This window comes from Chelmon rostratus, chromosome 11 (assembly GCF_017976325.1).
Source record: "Chelmon rostratus isolate fCheRos1 chromosome 11, fCheRos1.pri, whole genome shotgun sequence".
Classification (NCBI taxonomy): domain Eukaryota; kingdom Metazoa; phylum Chordata; class Actinopteri; order Chaetodontiformes; family Chaetodontidae; genus Chelmon; species Chelmon rostratus.
Window position 1 is genome coordinate 22,685,323 of NC_055668.1, and position 20,902 is coordinate 22,706,224.

The 20,902-nt window shown below is 41.0% G+C and overlaps 1 protein-coding gene across 1 annotated transcript in view; it reads right to left on the reverse strand.

Annotated features, from left to right (window-relative positions):
- Positions 1-1,309: 1,309 nt before the first annotated feature.
- The window catches only part of cdh5 (cadherin 5), a 34,089-nt gene continuing 14,496 nt past the window's right edge, over positions 1,310-20,902 (reverse strand). The window contains exons 8-15 of the mRNA XM_041947853.1: positions 20,333-20,475; positions 20,107-20,240; positions 18,766-18,875; positions 18,228-18,330; positions 13,618-13,748; positions 13,275-13,389; positions 7,647-7,779; positions 1,310-6,852 (exon numbers count right to left, since the gene is read on the reverse strand). Coding sequence (XP_041803787.1) covers positions 6,468-6,852; positions 7,647-7,779; positions 13,275-13,389; positions 13,618-13,748; positions 18,228-18,330; positions 18,766-18,875; positions 20,107-20,240; positions 20,333-20,475 — 1,254 coding nt within the window. The 3' untranslated portion in view covers positions 1,310-6,467. The remainder of the gene's footprint in view (positions 6,853-7,646; positions 7,780-13,274; positions 13,390-13,617; positions 13,749-18,227; positions 18,331-18,765; positions 18,876-20,106; positions 20,241-20,332; positions 20,476-20,902) is intronic.

A 20,902-nucleotide genomic window follows, 5' to 3' on the forward strand; every position in this document is an offset into this window, starting at 1 on the left:
AAACAACATTCACACATCTGCTGTATCTTCACTTGTGCCTTCAAACATGCCTTAAGGTCACACTACATTTCATTTCAGCTGCAGTGGTATTGATGCTGAAACGTGGCCTGAATCTTAGGGACTGCTCTCCGTAGAAAACTGACAATATTAGTTGCTTATTTAAAGTGTGAAAAACACGGATGAGTGCTGACTGTCCTCTCTCACACAAAGGTGGAATTAGGGTCACATGAGTCAGATGGTGAGGTTTTTGGAGCAGTCATAAAGGTCGTTTTGTAAGGTAACGAGATTAATTAATTATTTTGATGTTAGGACTTGAGACTATACGTGGTCACACATAAGAACATTACAGCTAACAAAGCCTGAAGGTGTAGGGACGCCTGGTTTTATTTTAAAGTAATTTGTCAGCCAGATCAAAATCACATTTGTGTGTGTGCGTGTGTGAGTGTGTGTGTGTCCTGGGAGGATTGACGTCACTTTGGCATTTCCCTCTCTCTCTCTCTCTCATTTTTAACCCTGTGATCTCGTACGCCCGACCACGTCTCATATGGATATGATCACATGTGGAGGTCTGACCCCTCAATCCACGGCCCCTACCATAATAAAACTGCACGAAGCTGCACTGAATTTACACTTGGTTTGAAATAGAGAAGAGCAGAGGATATCCTCTGCCTCACATCTGATCACATGTCAAAGATCAAGGTGAAGGAGATCAGAGCTTTCTCCACGCCGCCTCACAACGTGTAACATGTTGGATCATTTTACACAAAGGAGCAGAGCTGATCTTCACCACATGGGATCTTATAGAAAACACTGACTGTATAAAAACTGGCTGGTAATATATACATTACTTTGTTTTTCAGGTCAACACTCAAACTTGATATCACTTGGTGCAAATCTGGTACAAACCTCTCACCTGACCCGACCTATTGTCGGCGTATTACCAGCAAAATCCCACCTTCTCCTTTTATGGGCATGAGGGATGATTTTTGTTGCATGAAGTCATTGTTTTTCAACCACCTTCAAATGTCAAATCCCTGAAAGTACTTTAACAATCATAACTCTGATACATGCAAATAGTTTTTATGAATTAATACTTTTAAAATAGACATTTTCTTATCTGCTTTTATTCACTTTTCTTTCCTGATGAGGGAAAAAATAATTAAAACCTTATGAATTTCAGTTTTCTATAATAACAAGCCCACTTTTGGCCATTCTTCATATGGTTTGTTTCATAAAAACATCAAACTGATGTAGCTTTCTTTGCCAAAGTGTCGTAGAACACAAAACACCAATCACAAGACAACAAATACATATTTGTGAGTTTATTTTTATTCTACACTTACAAAAATGTCAGGTAATAAAAAGTAGTTGCTATACACCATAAAAACAATATAGAAAACATTGTGTTCGCCATCAAAAAATGAATTACAGTATTTTTTTTTAAAGAATAAAGGCACATGTTGCTTCCCTTGAAGACCCTCCCTGTATTTACACAAGAAAAAAATGTATTTCTATGCGTTTGCTATTTTTTGTTAGGTTGACACCCATTTGTGTGTATGTACATGGGTACAGTCACAAGCACACACACACACGACACATACAGAAAATCACATATTCACCCGGGCATCACTCGTGCATGAAAGACTGCTCTCTTTCATTTGTAGAAAATGAACCTTTTGTTACTTTTTACAGCAATAAAAAGAGATTGTGTCAAGTTTAACATCTTCTAAAGACAGTAACTGAGGCAAAATATAAACAAGGTGAGGCCAGAGAAAAAAAAACTATTAGGCACATTTTTTTTTCTATGTACATTTCACTCAGAGTTACCCCTCAATGTTATATGGCAGATGAAATGAATGTTAAATCACTTAAAGGTCTGGTTTGTGAAGTTAGTATATTGATACATGATTGTTTCTTGAAATAAAGGTGAACAACTTTTGTTGTGCCTGGATCCCAACCTGAGAGATTTATTTTCACTGTCTGGATCCAAAGTGATTCACCGTTTGATAGAGGAGACAAATGCTCTCACGCAGCCTCTCACACATCAATGGCCAACAAAAGAAAATTAAAATGGCACTTTTTTTTTTCAGAATATCAAATTACTCAACTTGACAAAATGGCATCAGCGTGACTTAATGGATTTTGCAGATGCTGACGTGTCACTGTGGAGCAGCGAATAACACTAGAAATGACTGGAAATGACTAAAAATGTCAACCTGAAATCAAAAATATGGGTTTGTAAGGAACGAATTTCAGTTTTCACTCCAAAACAATATGTACATGTCATTATGGTGCCAGCACACAAAATAAAAACAAAAATGACACTTCTTAAAAGGAATCACACGCTGAACATGTGCTCCTGTTTAATAATTGTTGTATTCTATTAATGACCCTTTTAGTGTGAATGTAATATGGAAGTTTTGTACGCACAGTTTTGGAACTTAAAAATAACACAAACACTGCTGGTTAAAATTGTTGCCTACCCCTCAAGACGTCGCAGATTTTTCGACTACATGCAACACTTATTGCTGTTAGGAAAGTAGATAATGGAGCAGCTTTTGAAGCAGAATTTTAACTCGGTTCACAAGGTCGGCCATCATTCTCCGACCCAAACAAAGATGGCAGCCAGAAAAGTTAGCCATTGTTTGTTCAATGAGGGTGACACATGGCTCATCGACAAGTTGTGGTTGGATTTTGGAAATGTCTACAGCAGTAATAAAAGCTGAGACAAATGCAATCTTCAGTGCAAACTTTTAAAATCCAAAAATGATAACATAAGAGGCATAATTGAGGCTAAAAGCCCTTCACATTATTTTATTTTTCTGCCGCTTGGAGCCATTCAAGTGGGGACTTTTCTAAAATAAATTCAAAGATTCAGTTGTGGGTAATCCTGATTGATTTCTGAGCGTTGCGTTCAGTGTTGATTCATAAAGGTGCCAGAGCAACAGGATGTTAACACCGCTTGCATGTGCGATGTGTCTCAGCGTTTCATCACACGCATCTTTGTTCTGAAGTGTTTCTGCTCAGCTGGAAAACTCATCACTGCTCGACATTGTTCTCTTCATCTTTCTTTCTTGTTAACCCCCAACCTCGTCCAGAGTTTCTACTTGCCTCGCTCCCTTTTCCTCTCCAAGATTGTTTCCCAGGCCCGGCTAACAGGAAGCGAGCACAATGTGTTAGCTCACGGGAGAGATAACACGGACAGGAAGGGGCGGGCGCAACGCCCCAGATGGACAGGAAGTTGACTCCACTGTTTGGTTTAGCTGATTAGAGGACAGAGCGAGACGGTGTGGTAGAGATAATGTGAGGCAAACAAGGAGAGAAGGAGGAGAACGAGAGTGAGGTGGAGGAACTGGCTTCTCTAAGTATATATATATGAAGCCAACAGGAAAGCATCGAGAGGGCTTCCAGCTATTGTATCCACCGTTTATCGAATGGGATTCCATGCGGGCCAGAGTTTTAAAGAAAGTTCAAATCCTAACAAAACAGAATAAACAGGAGAGTAAATAAACCATTTTCTCTAAACTAGAAGGAGAAAACAAAAAGCAGGGGGATGTCCTGAAGACACATGGCTGCATCTTCAGCAGAGTGGAACACAATGGATTTAAATATTTCATTCTCAGCTGAGCTATTTTAACAGGAATGGGCACCGGTTTACTGTTTAGCAAACTTATCCTGACAATTACTGACCTTTTACCTCCATGAAACTTTAGAAATTACTTCCTAACTGCAAAAGCCACGCTCTTCATTTATACAATAAGCCAAAATGTCTGCAGTTATTGTTTAAATGCTACTGACAGCCAGCGGTCAAACAATCCATTGGTGCAGTTTTTTCCGGATTGCTTTGGAAAAAAAAAAAAAGAGTGAACTGACAGTATCCACCAAACCACCAAAAGGGGGCGCTAACAACCCAAATAAATTACAAAACGTAAGCGAGAACCGATAATGCAGCTCTAACGGTTGATTAATCAGTTCCATCCATCCATCCATCCATTATCTATACACCGCTGAATCCTTTGCAGGGTCACGGGGGGGCTGGAGCCTAGATTAATTGGAAATTAATCTACAAAAATTTGACAGGCAACGGTTTTGCTAATTGATTTGTGTCACGAAACACTTTGCTGGTTCCAGCTGTTAAAGGAGTATGGCTGCTCTTTTCTGTTTTGTATGATTGTAAATCAAACATCTTTGGATTTGGCTGATTGGTGACACAAAACAAGCAGCATCTTAGCCTCTATGGCCTCTGTCAACTTGGAAATCATCCTGGGGCTTTTCACATTTTCCGACATTATGGTAGATAAAATGGTTAATCAAATATTCAGGAAAACAATCGTCAGATTAATCAACAATGACAATAATGTGTATGGCTCCAGGGAGTGTGTTTTTTATGGTTAACTGTGGGTGGCCTGTCCTGTTTATACATGACCACATGTAAAAATACAGCTATTGTGTATCCATATTTTGGGACAAAAAATGACCATATAGATGGAAACTAAACACGATAAACAGTGTGACTCCAAGACACTGTAGAAACTCTAGTCTGGTACAAAATGAACAGACCTCTCACATTAATAATGTTAAGACGAACAAATCACTAAGTCTGTAGACGTTTGTTGTCAGATGCCACAAAACCACAGTTAAGAAAGATCAGTCAGCTTTGATTAAAATGAATTCTCAGTGTGGCTTTATCTTTCTGTAAACATGCTAAAAATCTACATTTTAAAGAGTTTATGACCTGACAGTAGCCAAAAAGGATGAGAGGTTAAAGTTATTCAAGCCACCTCAGGGCCATCACAACTGCCCAACTAGCTGCTTGTGCCAATCGGTGTTTCCTGAGTTGTCCGAATGGCTTTTGTTCTAGTGGGCCTCTGAGAGTTGGGCTTTCATCTCAACAATAACTGTGATGATGGGTTCTGTCAAATAAACCCTGCGAACACACTGTGACTCTGTCCAAGCAGCAGTTGTGCCATTTCCTTTCTGTCTGCCGTCTTTTCTTTCCTCTGAGCAGAAGATGGCTGGGAAAATGGGCAAAATGACTCACTTAGAAAATGACTCCTCACTCCTTTCAGATGCTGCGTTTCAGAAAATTTTAAGGTTTGTATCTTGAAAAAAAACTGCAACAGTGCTAAATATCAGGGAGTTTTGATGCAAGATTGCATTCCAGGAAGTGCAGAAAATTTGCAACTATATCCAACGAAAAGTGGGAATATCATAAAATAACTTCCTGGATGAACAGTGTGAGTTTTCCATAGTTTAACTTTCCTTAAAAACAGTCCTTTTTAGCATTTTACATAAAACAAACAGAACTGGCACCACGCTGTGATCAAACAATTCAACCCTCTTTGAGTTAAAACTCTTGTGGCCGCTCAGTGTTTTTCACCTCAATTAATAAACCCCTCAAGTGATCATATTTACAAATCAGATCACCAACTCCACATCAAAAATAAAACCAGCTCGTTCTTGTTGTGGTTGTGGCCCTTTTGTCAAATATTTAAAAAAAAAACAAAAAAAAGCTTCCAGGCCATCAGCAACAAAGAGATGTGCATGACAGAGTATAGCAATGCACCATTTTGCATCCCCAGTGGGACAGAAATGAAGTCATTTAAAATGTCCATTTATATTAAAATTACAATATTAGTCAATGCACAGTACTTAAATGAGCTCATGTCCAGATCTTTTAATTTCAGCCAGGATATAAGAGTATGTATACTTTTTAAAGTAATGACTGCAATACATGCTTCATGAAGGAACTGAGACATGAATTTGAACAACTGAGTAACATTGCTGGCCAGCAGTGAACTGATTAACCCATCAATTATCCAAGATAAACTCTGATTGGCTACAGCCTTAAGTGGACTTTCTTCTGATTGGACTTCCAGATCTCCTAAAGTAGAAAAAAAGGGTTATGATGGAATAAAATGCATCCTCACGGTGTGAATCTCACGCTGTCACCAACAATCGTCTTTCAAATCTGTGAAGCAGTTAGGTCTGACTTTCTCCTGTGGCGTCATGTCATGGTGTTACTTTAGAAACCTTTCCAAGAGGAGGCAAAGGGCGCCACGTCACCAAGTAATGAGATCTACGAAAACAAAAACTCCTTGATTCAACTCGATCGAGTGTCCTACAGTTATTACTGACGGGTGGTGAACAGACGTGGTAGGCTCGACAAGCTAGACTCACTGAACTGACAACAAACGTCAGTTGTTACACTGGAAACAACAGCCCCTGTTTTCAGAAGCTGGAAAAGTCTTTGGAGAACTCGGTTGTCTGCTAGATCAAAGATTCTTGTCCAGAAACAAAATGGACAGCATCAAAGCCTGCTTCTGTGTGTGTGTCTGTGAATGTGTATGTTTACTTCACGCTTTTGGCTTTGTGTGAGTGGATCTTTTATGGCTGTTTTCAATGTGTGTGTGTGTTTGTGTGTGTGTGTAATTTGGCATCATATGCTTCTTAGCAGACGGTCTCCATTAGTATTGATGGTAGTACTCAGGTGCATCCACGCCGTACAGCTCGGCCAGGGTCCTGAACCTCGGCCCCCAGTCGCTGAGGAAGTCGTAATCCAAGTTCGAACCGGTGGAGGAGCTTTCCAGAGAGCTGAGACTCCCAGCTAAAGACTCGGGACCCTCGTAGCCGTAGATGTGGAGGGTGTCGTACGGGAAGCCGTCCCTGTCGTGATCCGCCTCATCTTTCTTCACCTCGATCATCACGGCCATGTCGCCCTTACATGCAGTGGGTTGGGAGTGATGAGAGGGTTTCTGGACCATGGCGTAGAGAGAGGGGTGGGGATGGTGGTCCGGGCGGCGGAGCAGGGAGCCATCGTGGCAAGCGGAGGAGAGGATTGAGACATCGTAGCTGAAGGACAGGAATAATGTTTGTTAGCTTGCTAAGAGCTGGTTAACTCCTCGTTTAAGAATGGGATCATGCTTTTATTCATGATGAAATGTTTGTTTCCAGGTCATGAACATTTTCTGAGATGCCATCACATCAACCATGTTTTGTTGTCAAGCTCCAACACACACTACCTCCTACCCAAGTCATCGTGTCTTTTAGCATACAGTGTGTTAATACAGTATAGAGGATTATGTATGGTTTTAATACTATTTAAATGTGGGGAAGATTAGATTCAGATTAGTTTAAACTTTAATGATTTCTTCTGGGTAAACTGGGTCAACAAACTGACAAACACAGCAAAGAATGCTGCAAATGGGGAGAGTTGATAGACGGTGTGATTTTTATATGATGTATCAAGAGTGAAAAATAATGTAAGTAGAACGTTAGTACAAAGAAGCTTCATAAGAAATAAATGGAATATATTTGTTGTGTTGAATTTTAATAATATTCACACAATATAGATAGATAGATAGATAGATAGATAAGTTAAGAAGATTTTGTTGTTGGAACACACGTTACTACAAGTTACTAAAATAAAAATGCAATATCTAGAATTCCTTCACCTTTCTGTTTCAGCATTAGAGATTAAGTTAGAATTTATAAATGATTGTTTTCTTTCAATGGTTAAAAATCACTGAAAGTCTCGGTATTTTGTTAACAATGAACAGAAATAAACAAAGAAAAAGAGGAAAACAATGGGTTCAGGTTTTCTGAATGAATGTGAATGAATGTGGGCTTTTTCTCCATCGACATACCCATTAGTGTCCATCTCTCCTCCTCCCTCCTCGTCGTAAGTGACCAGCTGCTCGTGGATCTCCCCGCTGTTCTTCATACTGGCCAGAGAATCCTTCTGGTAGCGTTTCCTCATCACAAACAGGATCACTATGACTGAACAGCACAGCAGAGGAAAGTTTATTTTAAATCCTCTTTGACAGCAGCATCTTTAACACAAGCTGAGATCATGCTGAAATGATTTGCTCATTTCTGACAACAGGAGCAGAGTTTAACAAAAGTGAGGTTTGACCTTGAAAGATTAAATCTGTCAAAATGCATTCTAGGAAATCACTGAGAAACAAGTAGATGAAGAATAGAAGAATATGTCTTTAGGCCATATATACAGTAAGTGTAAAAACCCCTCTGTTGCATGTCTCATCTCTGAAAGAAACACAAACACTGACAGATTGTCCTGCCATCTTTCCTGCTGGACCAACACTTTATGTTTTGGTAAAAACATGCGAGAAAAATCAGGGCAGAAAACCACAACAGAATAAGAATGGGGTCAGGAAACAAGTGAGGAAAGTGGAACACTAATGAGGGATTGAGACTAGAAAGCAGAGCAAGAGTGAGGGGAGAAAATGAGGAGTGGATGGTTTAAGGTGTCTGAGACATTCGCCTCCAGCATGAAAACTTCAAATGAATCTACCCAGCCAGAGACAAACACATCGCACAAAGAGGGAAAAGAGACGGGAGCGTAAGAAACAGGAAGACAGATTCAGTAAATACAGCAGAGGAAGTGGAAATGAGTAGGAGAAAACAACATGAGAAAGAAAGGAAAGGGAAGGAGAGTTGGACCCGACACATGACGAAGAAATAAACAATTGGGTGAGAAGGAGAGGGGAAACAGAGGAGAGGAAGTAAGCGAGTAAAGACAAGAATCCACGGATAAGACTCCTAAAAAATAAAATCATTGTAAAATTCCCAAAATGGACATTTATATATTTTCAAGTATCAAAGATCTCCAGCACAGGGGTGCGACGTCTGGCCTCCGGGCCTGCAAGGGAGTTTGATCCGGCCCGCTAATGCTGCTCAGTGTGGAACCTACATCATGAAATCCTGAGGATTGTTCCATGCACTGAGGCGCAAATCTCTGAGACTCTCCACTCAAGGCTGACTGACCCAAATCTGGAAAACCAGTTGCAAGTAACATCATCATCATCAGCACGACCGCCTAACATTAGCTGCCTCACCAAAGAGAAGCAGTCCCAGGCATCGCAGAGGTTAGTGTCCATGTTTTCAATAATTTAGAGGGATGTTATAAAAACTGAAAGAGGATGAAGGTTCTCCATCTCTGCTCTGGCAGCTGTAGGAATTATGCTTCTTGAGTGAAGACGGAGGAAGTGGGACGGTGCTGTCGAGCCACAGGGGAAGAAGGCTGTGGTAGTTCAATGGGTCGCTTCCTGTTTCCTACACAGCCGACATTGGTTTCTAACCCAAAGCACGTTTTTTCCTGAACCGAAGTCAGCTTGTGTTTAAACTGGACCAAACCTCAACCACAGCAGTCTCAGATCAGGAAGCTGTGATTTGTGATGGTCTCGGAAGCCAACTGTCAACTGTGGGCGTTTACAAATGATTTATTTTTGTTGTACAATACAGAGGATTTGCTATCTCGCATGAAGTTGGGAAACTTACAAAGACTCAACAGCCCACAAACGACAACTCCACCAACACACACACATTTTTTTTTTTTTTTTTTTTTGCGTCTTAACATTCAGGAAGGAGCACGTATTGAACGAATGAGTACATACAGAAAAAACTAGAGACCATCTTGGGATGGGATCAGACCAGCTGCGACGCCTGTCAGCATGTTGACGTTCTGACGCATGAGTACTTCATTTTGATCTCGACTACACGCTCAGAAAGTTTTGTGACTGCATCTTGCGAGGTTTTGACGCTACTGTGTTGACAAAATCTGTCCACAGACAGACAGACAGACATGTAACACCTGGCAAAGTACTCAAAACCGCTTCTGTGATACTTCCTGCTACAATAGTTGTCTCCACATTTTGCCATGATGACACATAAACAAAGCGGTACCGGCCAGGCTGTCGCAGCTGGTAAATACAATGGACAAATTTAAGAAGGAGAGTCATCGACTGTTCTTGCACCACAACAGAGAGAGAGTTGAGCAGCAAAGACTGTAAACTTTAAAACCTTCTCCCACAACGTGACATGAACAGATTTGTCAGCCATAAAGGTTAAACGTCTTTAAAGTAAGCTTTATCTGGACCCTCGGCTGTGATTATGTCTCCCACACTGGATGCTGGTCTACCTTGGTCTGATCATTCATCATGCCCAAATCCTGACTGTAACAGGCCCAGCAATCATAATGTGTGTTTCAAGCTTAACTGTGAAGAAATTGGGGAAATTGGGAAAAGCACCCCAAGACAAGGTCAAAGGAGTACAAGAAATTTTGGCTCTAATAAAAACATAAAAACACACCTTTACAGATGATATGAAAACAGAAACCTGTTCAAACAGCAATGGTTCAAATGCATTTCTTTTGTCTTAAGTTACTGAAACTGATAAGACAGCGGGGTAAAGACACCAAGTTTTGTCTTTTACTTGCTTGTTAATCTGCATTTAGGCCAGAGAGATGCAGAACGACGACAAGGAAGAGAAAGAATAAGAGGAAAAGACAAACAAATAGGGAGAGCAGCCGAAGACTGAGGGAAGGAGGAAGAGGAGGAAATGGGAGAAGTAGGGGCTGAAGAAATCAAGACAGACGACAGATGAGGAGACGAAGGATACATTTGACATTAGATTAGGCCTCGAGCCTCAGTCCCGATATGAACCTCTTTCTCTCTCAGCGGACGGGCAGCATTAGCCATGCCTTTTAGTCGAGGGCGAGCGGGACTAATTTAAGTTTGCCTGGGAAACCAACAGATTAATCTTTTACAACATATGCTCTGCAGTTTAATAAGCTCTAGAGATATCAGACTTAGAGGGACGAGAAAAGAGGAAAAAAAAAGAAGCCCTTCCTTTGTACAAGAACGACTGAGAAAAATTTCTTTTCGCGTGTCAAACCCGGCTCCTTGTGAGAAAACGCGTCGGTGAATGGGGAGCGCGGTAAATTGCTTTGGGCCCTGGCAGATAATGACAAGTGCATTAAATAGTTAATCTGGCCTGCGTTGGGGGTGTTTGATAAAGAGAAAGAGAAACAGAAAGGGGAAGAGAGGGCGGCAGAGAGAGAGACGGAGAGACCCAGAGGGAAAGAGAGAGGAAGGCAAGAGATGAAGGAAAAAACGGAGGGGAAAAGGCGCGATAGTGAAGGAGTGTATTAATAGTTAATAGGTTGAGTGTTTGGTGGTGTTTGATAAGCAGACGGCACCTAAAGAGCTGATAAACTCCTCTCATTACCACTCCTATTCTTCTGCTGCTTTTCCCACAATTCTCCTCTTCGGCATCTCTCTTCTTTAACCTCTTTCTGTCTCTCTCTGTCACTCAGTCTCACTCCACCTCAGTTCCCTGTCTCACCCGCCTCTCGTCTGTCTGTCTGCCTGCTTCACCCCTCTCCACCTCCGATATCTGAGCCTACATATAAGGTTTTTCCATCTGTCGCTCCACCTCCATCCCTCTTAATCCGTAAGTTCTTCTTCTCTTTGCCTTTCTTCCCCAGCCCTGATCCCTCCTGTTTGGCCAACTATCTCAGGCCTGTCTCACATCCAACATGACAAGTGTCTCTTTTTCCCCAGAAAAAAGGAGCAGGGGGCGAAGGTATCAAAGAGAATATTGAGCTCACACAACCGCAGGCATTATTTCCACATCCGCCGCTGCATTATTCATAAAACCAACAACAAAGGGAGGGGAAATGTACCCCACAAAACACAAACCTTATTTATCGCAAAGCAAGGGCAAGTGAATGTGTGCACATGCTCCAACCACTCTTTTTGCATCGTTGATGCCATCTTCATGAGCTCGACTCGGAATAAAAACTGTGTTTGAGGAGACCTTTTGCACCTGTTTGTTAACAGACTGTAAAACAACCCAGACTGAAACTAAAAATGAATCCATCAGCAATAAACATTTTCTCATAAATGTCTTTTTTTCTGCTCTCTATCCATGATAAAAATTGCCAACATTTCACCAGTGCTTATATTAGTTTTTCAGAAAACTTTAACACAGAGCCAAACAGCAAGTGATGCAATTTATTTTTCCTGCTTGTGTTTGATTAAGAGTCTGATTTGTTTACGTACAGACTTTCTATTTCCACCCGCAAAAAATGAAATAAAGGGTCTGCAGAGTCTGTTTCCTCAAACCCAGCTCCAGATTAATGTACACAGCTGAACACAATAAACAGGAAATACTGTTTTTAAAACAAAGCAGTGTTTCGCTGCCCCCTCTGATTGAAAGTTTCAGAGGACGTCTCTTTCGCCTTGGACCACGTTCAGCGTTAGTGATCTCAAACCAGTTCAGCAAAAAGAAGATTTTCAGCTGCTGCTTGGATTAATTTACAGCTTCTAAATCAATCAATTCCTGCTTATTCAAATGTGCTTAAACAATTGTTTGGTGAATGGTTAAAAATTGAAAAGATATTATCACTTCCATAAAACAGGATGTGAATTCTAGTCCAGCATCCTGTTCTCCAGTTTTATAATAGGGACTTCAAGTAGTGACGATTTAAGGGACGGCGTTCAAGAAAAAAATGTTCCACTTTGTGCATGTCTGACGTTGCAGCCTGACTGTCTTCTAAACAATAACGGCTGGTTTGCGATACGAAGCGACACATATGTCACAAAGGTGTTAGCAGGTAATGATAGAAGTAGCTGTTTCAAGAGAGTGTTGCTTGATGATACTTGAATCCCATTTCTACAGCAAACCGTTGGCATGTTTCATGGATGCTGTAGCTGTCCCTCTAACATCACAGCATAAAGTCCCTAATGTTCATGATTGTTTCACTACTTCATGAACATGATGCAAATACAACATTCTACCATTCTGCAAAATCATCCACAATTCTTCAGAGAGAGGGGAGGATGTATTGATGTTTAAGACTTTATTACGGGAAGTATAGAAGCACACAGCTATTTACTATAATATGAAAAGAAATGCAGAGAATTGCTCAAGTAGTTTGAAATGCAGTGAATCTTTTACATAGTAATGCATTTAATAAAATGATGCTGAAGAACCAGAGATATTATCCTTTTTATTCCATGCATTCCCTAAACCAGACGCCGACATTACCCACAATGCAACTTGACAACTGATAGTTCTGTTGGAGATTGGGGCATGGTGTGCCAGTATGTTATGGTAATGTAGCATTGAGCCTCTGGCCTCAAGCAGAGATGAGGAGCTCACTTGTTTCCAGCTCCACATCCCCAGATTTGTAAGTCTTCAGCCCCAACTGATGCTGATTCAAGTGACATCACATGTTAGATTTAACACAGGTAATGCCTTTAAGGTGCTCTTAAAGATGAAAAGAAAAGTTCTTCAGGCGCTCTTAGGAAGATCAGGAAAACAGGATGGTGAAAACCCTGACAGACGATCTCTGAGAAGTGCTCCGCAGAAAACCTCAGTAATGAGCATTTCCACCAAAGATGGAGACGATGAAGGAAAGAAAGAAAGACAGGATGAAAGCAAGAAAGGGAAGAAAATAAAAAACTCACCCAGTATGGTCAGGATGCAGAGCAGGATGGCGATCAGGGCATGAACGCTCACTCCCATCCTCCGAGCACCAGCTTTGCACTGCGTAGGAATCCGCCTGGCATCACACCGACACGACTGCAGCAAACAATCACTCCTTAGTCTCCGTTCACTGATTTATCAAGCAATGCTCATTCACTGTACAGCCATCTGAGCTACACGCTGCATTTGTTTAGATCTTCTGAGTTTTACGGTGATTTTGACTGAATAGAAGAATTTTGAAAACACATTTTGTGCTGAAATAATCTAAAGCAGTTCAGTACATCCCAACCACACACACGCACACACACACAAACACACACAGACCTTGATTGCCAGTTTGGTGATGCTGGTCTGGATGGGTCGTCCTCCATCAGTGATGCGCACATCCACGCTGTAATCCTTGGGGTCATCCAGGCTGAACGGCCCCATTTTCACAATGATGTCGGCTGTGCTGTCTGAAGAAAAAAGCACATAAATGCACACAGTGAGTGTACAAAGTATGACAGCCACCTTCACAACACAAATGTAACTTTCCTTTTTGCAAAATCCATGTCTAATTTGTCTGACTCATCACTTCATCTCACCAAAGCGGATCTAATGTTCACCTGCTCGGTATATAGAGTCTTTAAAGTCTATTTATACAGCGAGCGTCTGCTCCACAGATAAAACAAGATATGAGAACAAGAAGAGAGTCGCTACATAAAGGCAGACAGATAATTTATGATTATCTGTCAGTTTGGTGCATGTTGGATTTGAGTCATTTCGGATTATAGATAATGGCAGCACCTTAAGAAGCTGAAATCCTACATGAGGCCCACAAATTTGCAAATGCTCAAATAAATGCATACTGTTCTTCCTTTGCAGATGAGAATGCTGTGACTGGAAACACTCCCAAACAATATTATATCCCTTATCATTTGAATGTAATCAATTGATGGCCAGACGGGTTTTAAAGTCAAAAGAGTCAAAATACACAATAAGCTAAAAGTCAGAGCACCAGAAGGGAACAGAAAACAACAAAAAGAGAATAGAAATGAGAAGAGAATTGAAGCATGTTGAGCAGAACGGAGCTGCGTCTCCTCCGCAGACTGGACCAACAATATAGTCATTAGTCAAATCCCCGGCAGCCAGGAGTTTCCTGCTGAGACGACGGGGAGAGCCTTTTTCCACAATATCCCACCACTGGAGGAATTTCGGAGAACACAATGGCAGGAAAGACCCTAGCGAACATTCAAACATACCTAGAGACACTCTGACACAAACTGTCGGACAAAGACGCATGACGTATAGCTCTGGTTTAAGGTCAGGTTTAAATGAAAACATCCTGGGTGTTGCTGATATTTGCACCTTCAATACAAACCATATCAGTGTCGTGTGAGGATATATGTAAATCTCTTCTGCTGAGGCTTGTTTCACATTATTTTAAATTAACTCTGACCCTTCAGAGATCGTATGTCAATTTTATCCAAAGTAGATAAACAGAAAATCATTGAAACTACTTTATGACAAGAAACAGTTCTAATGAAAACAGATCTAGGGATTAAATGAGAGACTAATGGACACTGTGTCTGGAAAGATGTGCAACTCTTCAGTTTTCTTTGTTATTTTTGGGCACACAAACTAAATCCTATTCACCTCTGTTGTATAAAGGCAAACACAACACCAGAAAGTGGTGCATCGTCCCCAAAACAAGGCGGTGTTTGTGACACAGGGACGACTTGCAGCGCTGCATGATACTACTGCAGCTAGTGAGTTCACATGCTAGCCAGATGGGGACATGCTAAACTCATGGCCACATGAGCTATATAAGCCAGCTAGCAAGCTAATTAGCTCTGTCGCAAAAAGTTCACATGTCAAAGTTCGAAGTTCAAGATGTTCAAATGATGCTCGCAAAACCACCTGACTGGGATCAGGTTTCCACTGTTGCCTACAAGACAACATGTAGTCACTGAAGGTGTGTGTGGGAGGACATGGGTACAGATGAAGCCTTAGCTAACTGAATAAAAGATGAAAACAGCTTCTGTCCTCCCTTCATCTCGTCTCTCCTCTCCGTCTCGTCTCCTGCTCCTTCTTTGTTTGAATATCCTGTCTCTCTGGATTTCGGTATATTTCGCACTGTCCTCTCTATATTTCTTTTGTTCTCTCCATCTCTCTGTTGCTGCATCTCATTAGTCCTTTTCTTCATCTCTTCGTCTTCCTCCCCCCTCCTCCTCCTCTCTTGTCTGTCTGGTATTAATGCAGTGGGCTTCGTGTAGCCGCCTGGTCTGAACACCGAGTCCTGTCACTTCACTGTGCAGCTACACTGTCTGTTGTAAAGTTTGTGTGTGTGTGTGTGTGTGTGTGTGTGTGTGTGTGTGTGCGTGTGTGTGTTTCTGGATCCCGTAATGAAAGCATAGTTGTTTTTTGCAAGTTTTAAAGAGCTGGTAGTTGCTAAATATTTTAAAAGCCCTCACTCTGCAGCTCTTGTTGCATATGTGTGTGTGTGTGTGTGTGTGTGTGTGTGTGTGTGTGTGTGTGTGGTGAGTGGTGTGAGGTGCTGTCAGATGATTTTTTGGGGGGGGCACAGTCCGGAGCCACAGGGGAGAACAGAGGTTCACACCGACAACCAGCACTTATCAAACAACTATCCACCTCCTCTCCCCTCTTCCTCCCTTTTCCTCCTCTTCTCAGTTCTCTTTCCTCTTCCCGTCAGTTTCTTTCTCCTCTTTTCCTCCATTTTCATTTTAACCTTTCATTTAAACATTAATGCTTCTGATGTCATCTCTCCTTTTATCAGATCATCATCTCGTCTCGTCCTCTTTACCCTCATTTCTTCTGTCATTCCTCGTCCTTCCCTCTCCCTCATGTTTAGCTTATTTCCTGTTCCCCCCTCATTTTTTTCCTCCCCTTTCTCATCTTCTTCCCTTTTCCTAAATATTCTTCCTCCTGCATATTTTCTCTCTTCTTTTCTTCTTTTCAGACTCTTGTTTATCGCTTATTATTCTCCCTTGCTTATATTTGCCCCCTCTCCTCGTTTTAACGCGGTCTCACTTTAATATCACCCGTCTCCCTTAATCCCGATCTCTTCCTCTAGCTTCCTTTCATCTCTTCTTCCACCTCTGCCTCATCTGTCTTTCCTCCATCTTCCTCTTCCTCTTCTCCATCAGTTCAACACGTCAGCCCCTCCAGGCACGAGCAGAGAGGAAATGGATGAGGCAAGTTCAGGCCTTTTTTCCCTCTGTTTATCTTCCCTTCAGTATGTTTCAAGTTTCACTTAAATTAAATAGTAACACTTCACCTAAATCTTTCATCTGACTACCTAAGGCTTTCATCTATTCAGACTTTTAATATTTGACTAGAACAGTTGGTAACGCTTTTCCTCAGGCTTTCATGTATTATAAGGGTATGTGATGATCAAAAATGATGAAAACTGTTTTACTTGTGCCACTTTGTGTCCTAAGCTGAATAACCCAAATAGGCTTTGGAAATCTGATGTAACGGAGCACCAACCTTTGCCTAAATATCAATGTCTGGATCAAAGAAGATGTCTCTGTGGAGTTTCACACCACCGCCTGAGTCACAGTCTGTTTATTCGAGCTGACATTTTTTAACTTGCTCATTTGTATCTACATAAATGGCACCAGATCTGCTGAATGCAAATGCTGCGTTGAATTTGCGATAATCTTTTAATCAGTATAATAACAACAGTAACAAGAAAAAGAAGCTCTCTCTTGAAGTTGACCAGTAGAATCCAAGTGTGTCAGTTGAAATATATACTGTATCCATATATAACTGCATCATTTGGTGTAATAGCCTTAGAATTTCTTTTTTTTTTTAAAGCCAAACTATAAATAATAAAAATGTGAAATGCTGATTTTAATCCATGCTAACAGTCTGTCTGTCAGCTTTGGTCCAGACTGAAATATTTATATTTTTCAGATGGTTTGCCGTGAAGATTGGCACAGATACCCGTGATGCCCTCAGGATGAATCATAATGATGATTTGGTGATCCTTGGTGACTTGGCATCTTCCGCTCACAGCAGGTCAAAATCAATTATTTACATAATTCAATTATTCAGTGGAGTATTTCAACACCTACCGGATGGAATGGCACAAAATCTTGTACAGACATTCATGCTTCCCAGATGATACATCCCACTGACTGTGGTGACCCCCTGGCTTGTCCTCTTGTTATTGAGAACATGTTAACATGCTGACATTAGCATTTAGGTCAAAGCAGTGAAGTGGGTAAGTACAATCTCACACAGCTGTTAGCATGACCGTAGTCCTGGTCGCATGTGTAAACAAATATAGAATGGTCATTGGACATTTATTTTATACATTTGGCTGTTTTTGTGTTTGAATTTAAGTCTGCTTCATATTTAATCAATAAAGCTTTTAAATTCAAGCTGCAGCCTTGTATGATTGAATTTATTTTATCCTCTTATACATTTTATGCCTTATAATGATTAGGACAATGTGAACATAACAAAATGTGCATGCTTTCATGCATATCCCAATAAATCTCATGGTGCTGTTTTCCATATGCACTTTTTTCTATTATTTTATTGTAAAAAAGCACCACAGCAGCACTGTGTGTGATATGTTCCTTTAACATACTTAGCTGGGATGAGTTTAAAATACATAGAGAATCATCTGCAAGTCCACTGAGCCACTTGCTCTCATTATGTTCAATATTTGCTGTTGCGCATTCGAGACAGCACTTATGGTCCCAGACAGGCTCTCTAAATCCCTCGTCTGGCTGGGAGAACCGCAGCATGCTTTGAGAAGTTAAAATAATTTCAACTTTCAGCAACAAAGCGCTGCGCCTCAAATGGAGTTTCAGTTGTTGCATAGCAACAAGTGCCGAGGCCAGTGCTTCCTCTGAGCACCATTTAGAGAAACAAGCAGGAAAAGAAAGGTAAATATATGCTCGGTGCACACAAAGACTTACTGCCATAATCTTTGATGGAGAAGTTGGAGCTCTCACTGGCCAGGCTGAAAGTGAAGGAAGCTGGCTGGTCGTCTTTATCTGTGGCTCTCAAGGTTCCTATCACCTGTGGAAAGACAAAAAAAATGAAATTAATCCACCTGCACACAAACTTTGTTTAGATCCAATGAAGTCTGAATGTATAGTGCATATGCAATTACCAAAATGCAGATTAATGCACATATTGTGAACATACATGATAGAAATTGCATCCCTCCATCTTTAAAACATTGGGTGGAGTAGCATACATTCCATGTGATGTACTTTATATTTCTGCCTCCATATCTCCAGGTTGTGACACAGATGTTTGTGCAGATCATGAAAACAAATACTCTAAAAACAGTTAATTCTGAAGTCACTATACGATTTGTAAATATCTACTTAAATGCAGGGCTGACACAGAGTCTGCAGTGATGCCACACATCTTTTAACATTAGTCTAGTTGAATACAAACATATCCAAACCAAGGGACAACCTGCTGAAAGGACCCTGCGTTTCTTACCGTATCAGCGATGTCGTTCTCACACAGGAAGATCTCATCGACCGCCAGCTCAGGCTTGTTGTCGTTGATGTCCTGCACTGTAATATTAACTTTCACAAATGACTCCAAACCTACAGAGGAGCGACAACAGCACACAGTTAAATGCAGCGCAATAATGGATTGTTTTGTGATTTGGTACTGCAGCACTGATGTATCTCATGCTAACTGTCTCAGTGTAGTGACGATGGAAATAGTCAAAAGAAAGGCACGAGACATTTCGGTGAGCTGCCTGCAGGGATTCTTCAGAGCCAACGCATGCTGGCAGATCAAAAAAATCCTTACATGCAAGTCTTTTATGATGTGATGTAATTTCATTTAATGTCATACTCAATATGGAGGGAAAACCAATCATCCTGTTAAGACAGAGATTATAAGACACAGGTGTGCCAAGAGGAGAAACAGTTACACTCCAGTTAATCAGTCCTTTGTACTTTTCTTTCGCAGCTCTGTCCATTTTTCTCCATTTCTTTTTGTTGTTTCAGACATTTTAAAGTCCTACAGATAAATTGGTGTGTGAAATCCATCCACAGACAAATTTTACAAAATTTCCAAGTTTTTGTCCCATTTTTGTTTCCTTAATTTTACTCTTTCTTGTCTTCTATGGCTCACTTCACACAGCTGGCTTGTTGTTTACGCAGGTGTGCATCTCTGTCATAGATAGAACTGATTAAGGTCAAATGACTGAAAGGATTTCTATTTGTGAGTTCTTTGTTTGGCAGCTTTTTCGTCACATTAAAGCAGCTTTTACCTTTATTTTACATCACTGATGTTCTTTTTGAATATGCATCTTTTGATAAACGTGTGGCTCTCTTGCCGTCTCTTGTACTGAGATTTTGAAACTATCTTTAGTACATTACATGTACTGTATATCGAGGACCTTGTCAAGCTCAGGGGACCATTGTGTTCCTTAAACATCGTGACAAGCCACTAAAATAGATCTCTGGATTTCATTCATTGCTGGTCTAAAAATATATAGTTTGGTTTGGAAGCTGCAAGTGAACAAAGAGACCCACTAATGTGATTTTCCTGCTTACTCTCTCCTTCCTGTGTGGGTCGAACCAGGTGTTCTGGCAATACGTTAAATCTATAAAAATCCCTGTTAATGTGTTACACTCCCATCCCTCAATAAATCCAGAGGAGCTGCTCAGTGAACAGCTAGAGAACACACTGTCTTCTCTGGCCTTTCTAACTCCCTCCCTGTATGCACGTTCCCATTGTTAGAGAAAACACATGGTTTTAATTTTTCATCTGAGGCTCTATTGTTTAAAGGAAACAGGATTAATAAATGAGTGTGTGACGCACCATTTGGCTCCTCCTGTGCCTTAACTTGAAACACGTGTGTGGCCTCCAGCTCTCTGTCCAGCATCCTCAGGGTGGACAGCTGACCTGTGAACGGGTTGATGCTGATGGGACAGTCCTTGTCTAAAATGGAGTACCTGGACAGAGAGAGCAACAGATCAGTATCAGAGCTGCAACAAGGGATTAGTGACATCGCTTGTTGTTTTTAGAGGCTGGAACAGCATCGTACCTTATGTTCTTGTTGACTCTGTCGGGATCTCTGGCTGTGACTTTTCCTATGTTGTTCACAATACTTTCCTCCACCACAGTGAAAGAGTAGGTGAGCTGGGAGAAGACCGGTGGCTCGTCTACATCCAGCACCTTGATGTTTACCTGTCAGTTTAAATCCATTCAGAACAGTTGAAAGACAGCTTTGTAGTTGTAGTTTTTTGCAGATTTGGTCAAAGTTACAGAATTAAATGATGTTGCTAAATGTTAGACTGAAGTTTTTTGTTCGTTTTTTTTTTAACAATGTCGTACTTCAGGCTCAATCTGTCAGTGATCAGAATTGAGACCTGCCTTCGGCTGCACAGTCGGGAGCTAAGACTCTACAGCTCTGCTCAAGAATATACAGTATTTAAAGAGAGAAAATTAGATTTACCAGCTCTTCAGCTTCCAAATCAGTCAATTTTAGATTGCATTTACATTGATTTTGCATGCGGCTGTGGTACAGTATGTTTCCTTCTTCCCTGGTTTAATACAAGATTAATGAAAAGCAGAGTGGTAACATCCCTGGAGGATGACTCAAAGGCTGCAGATG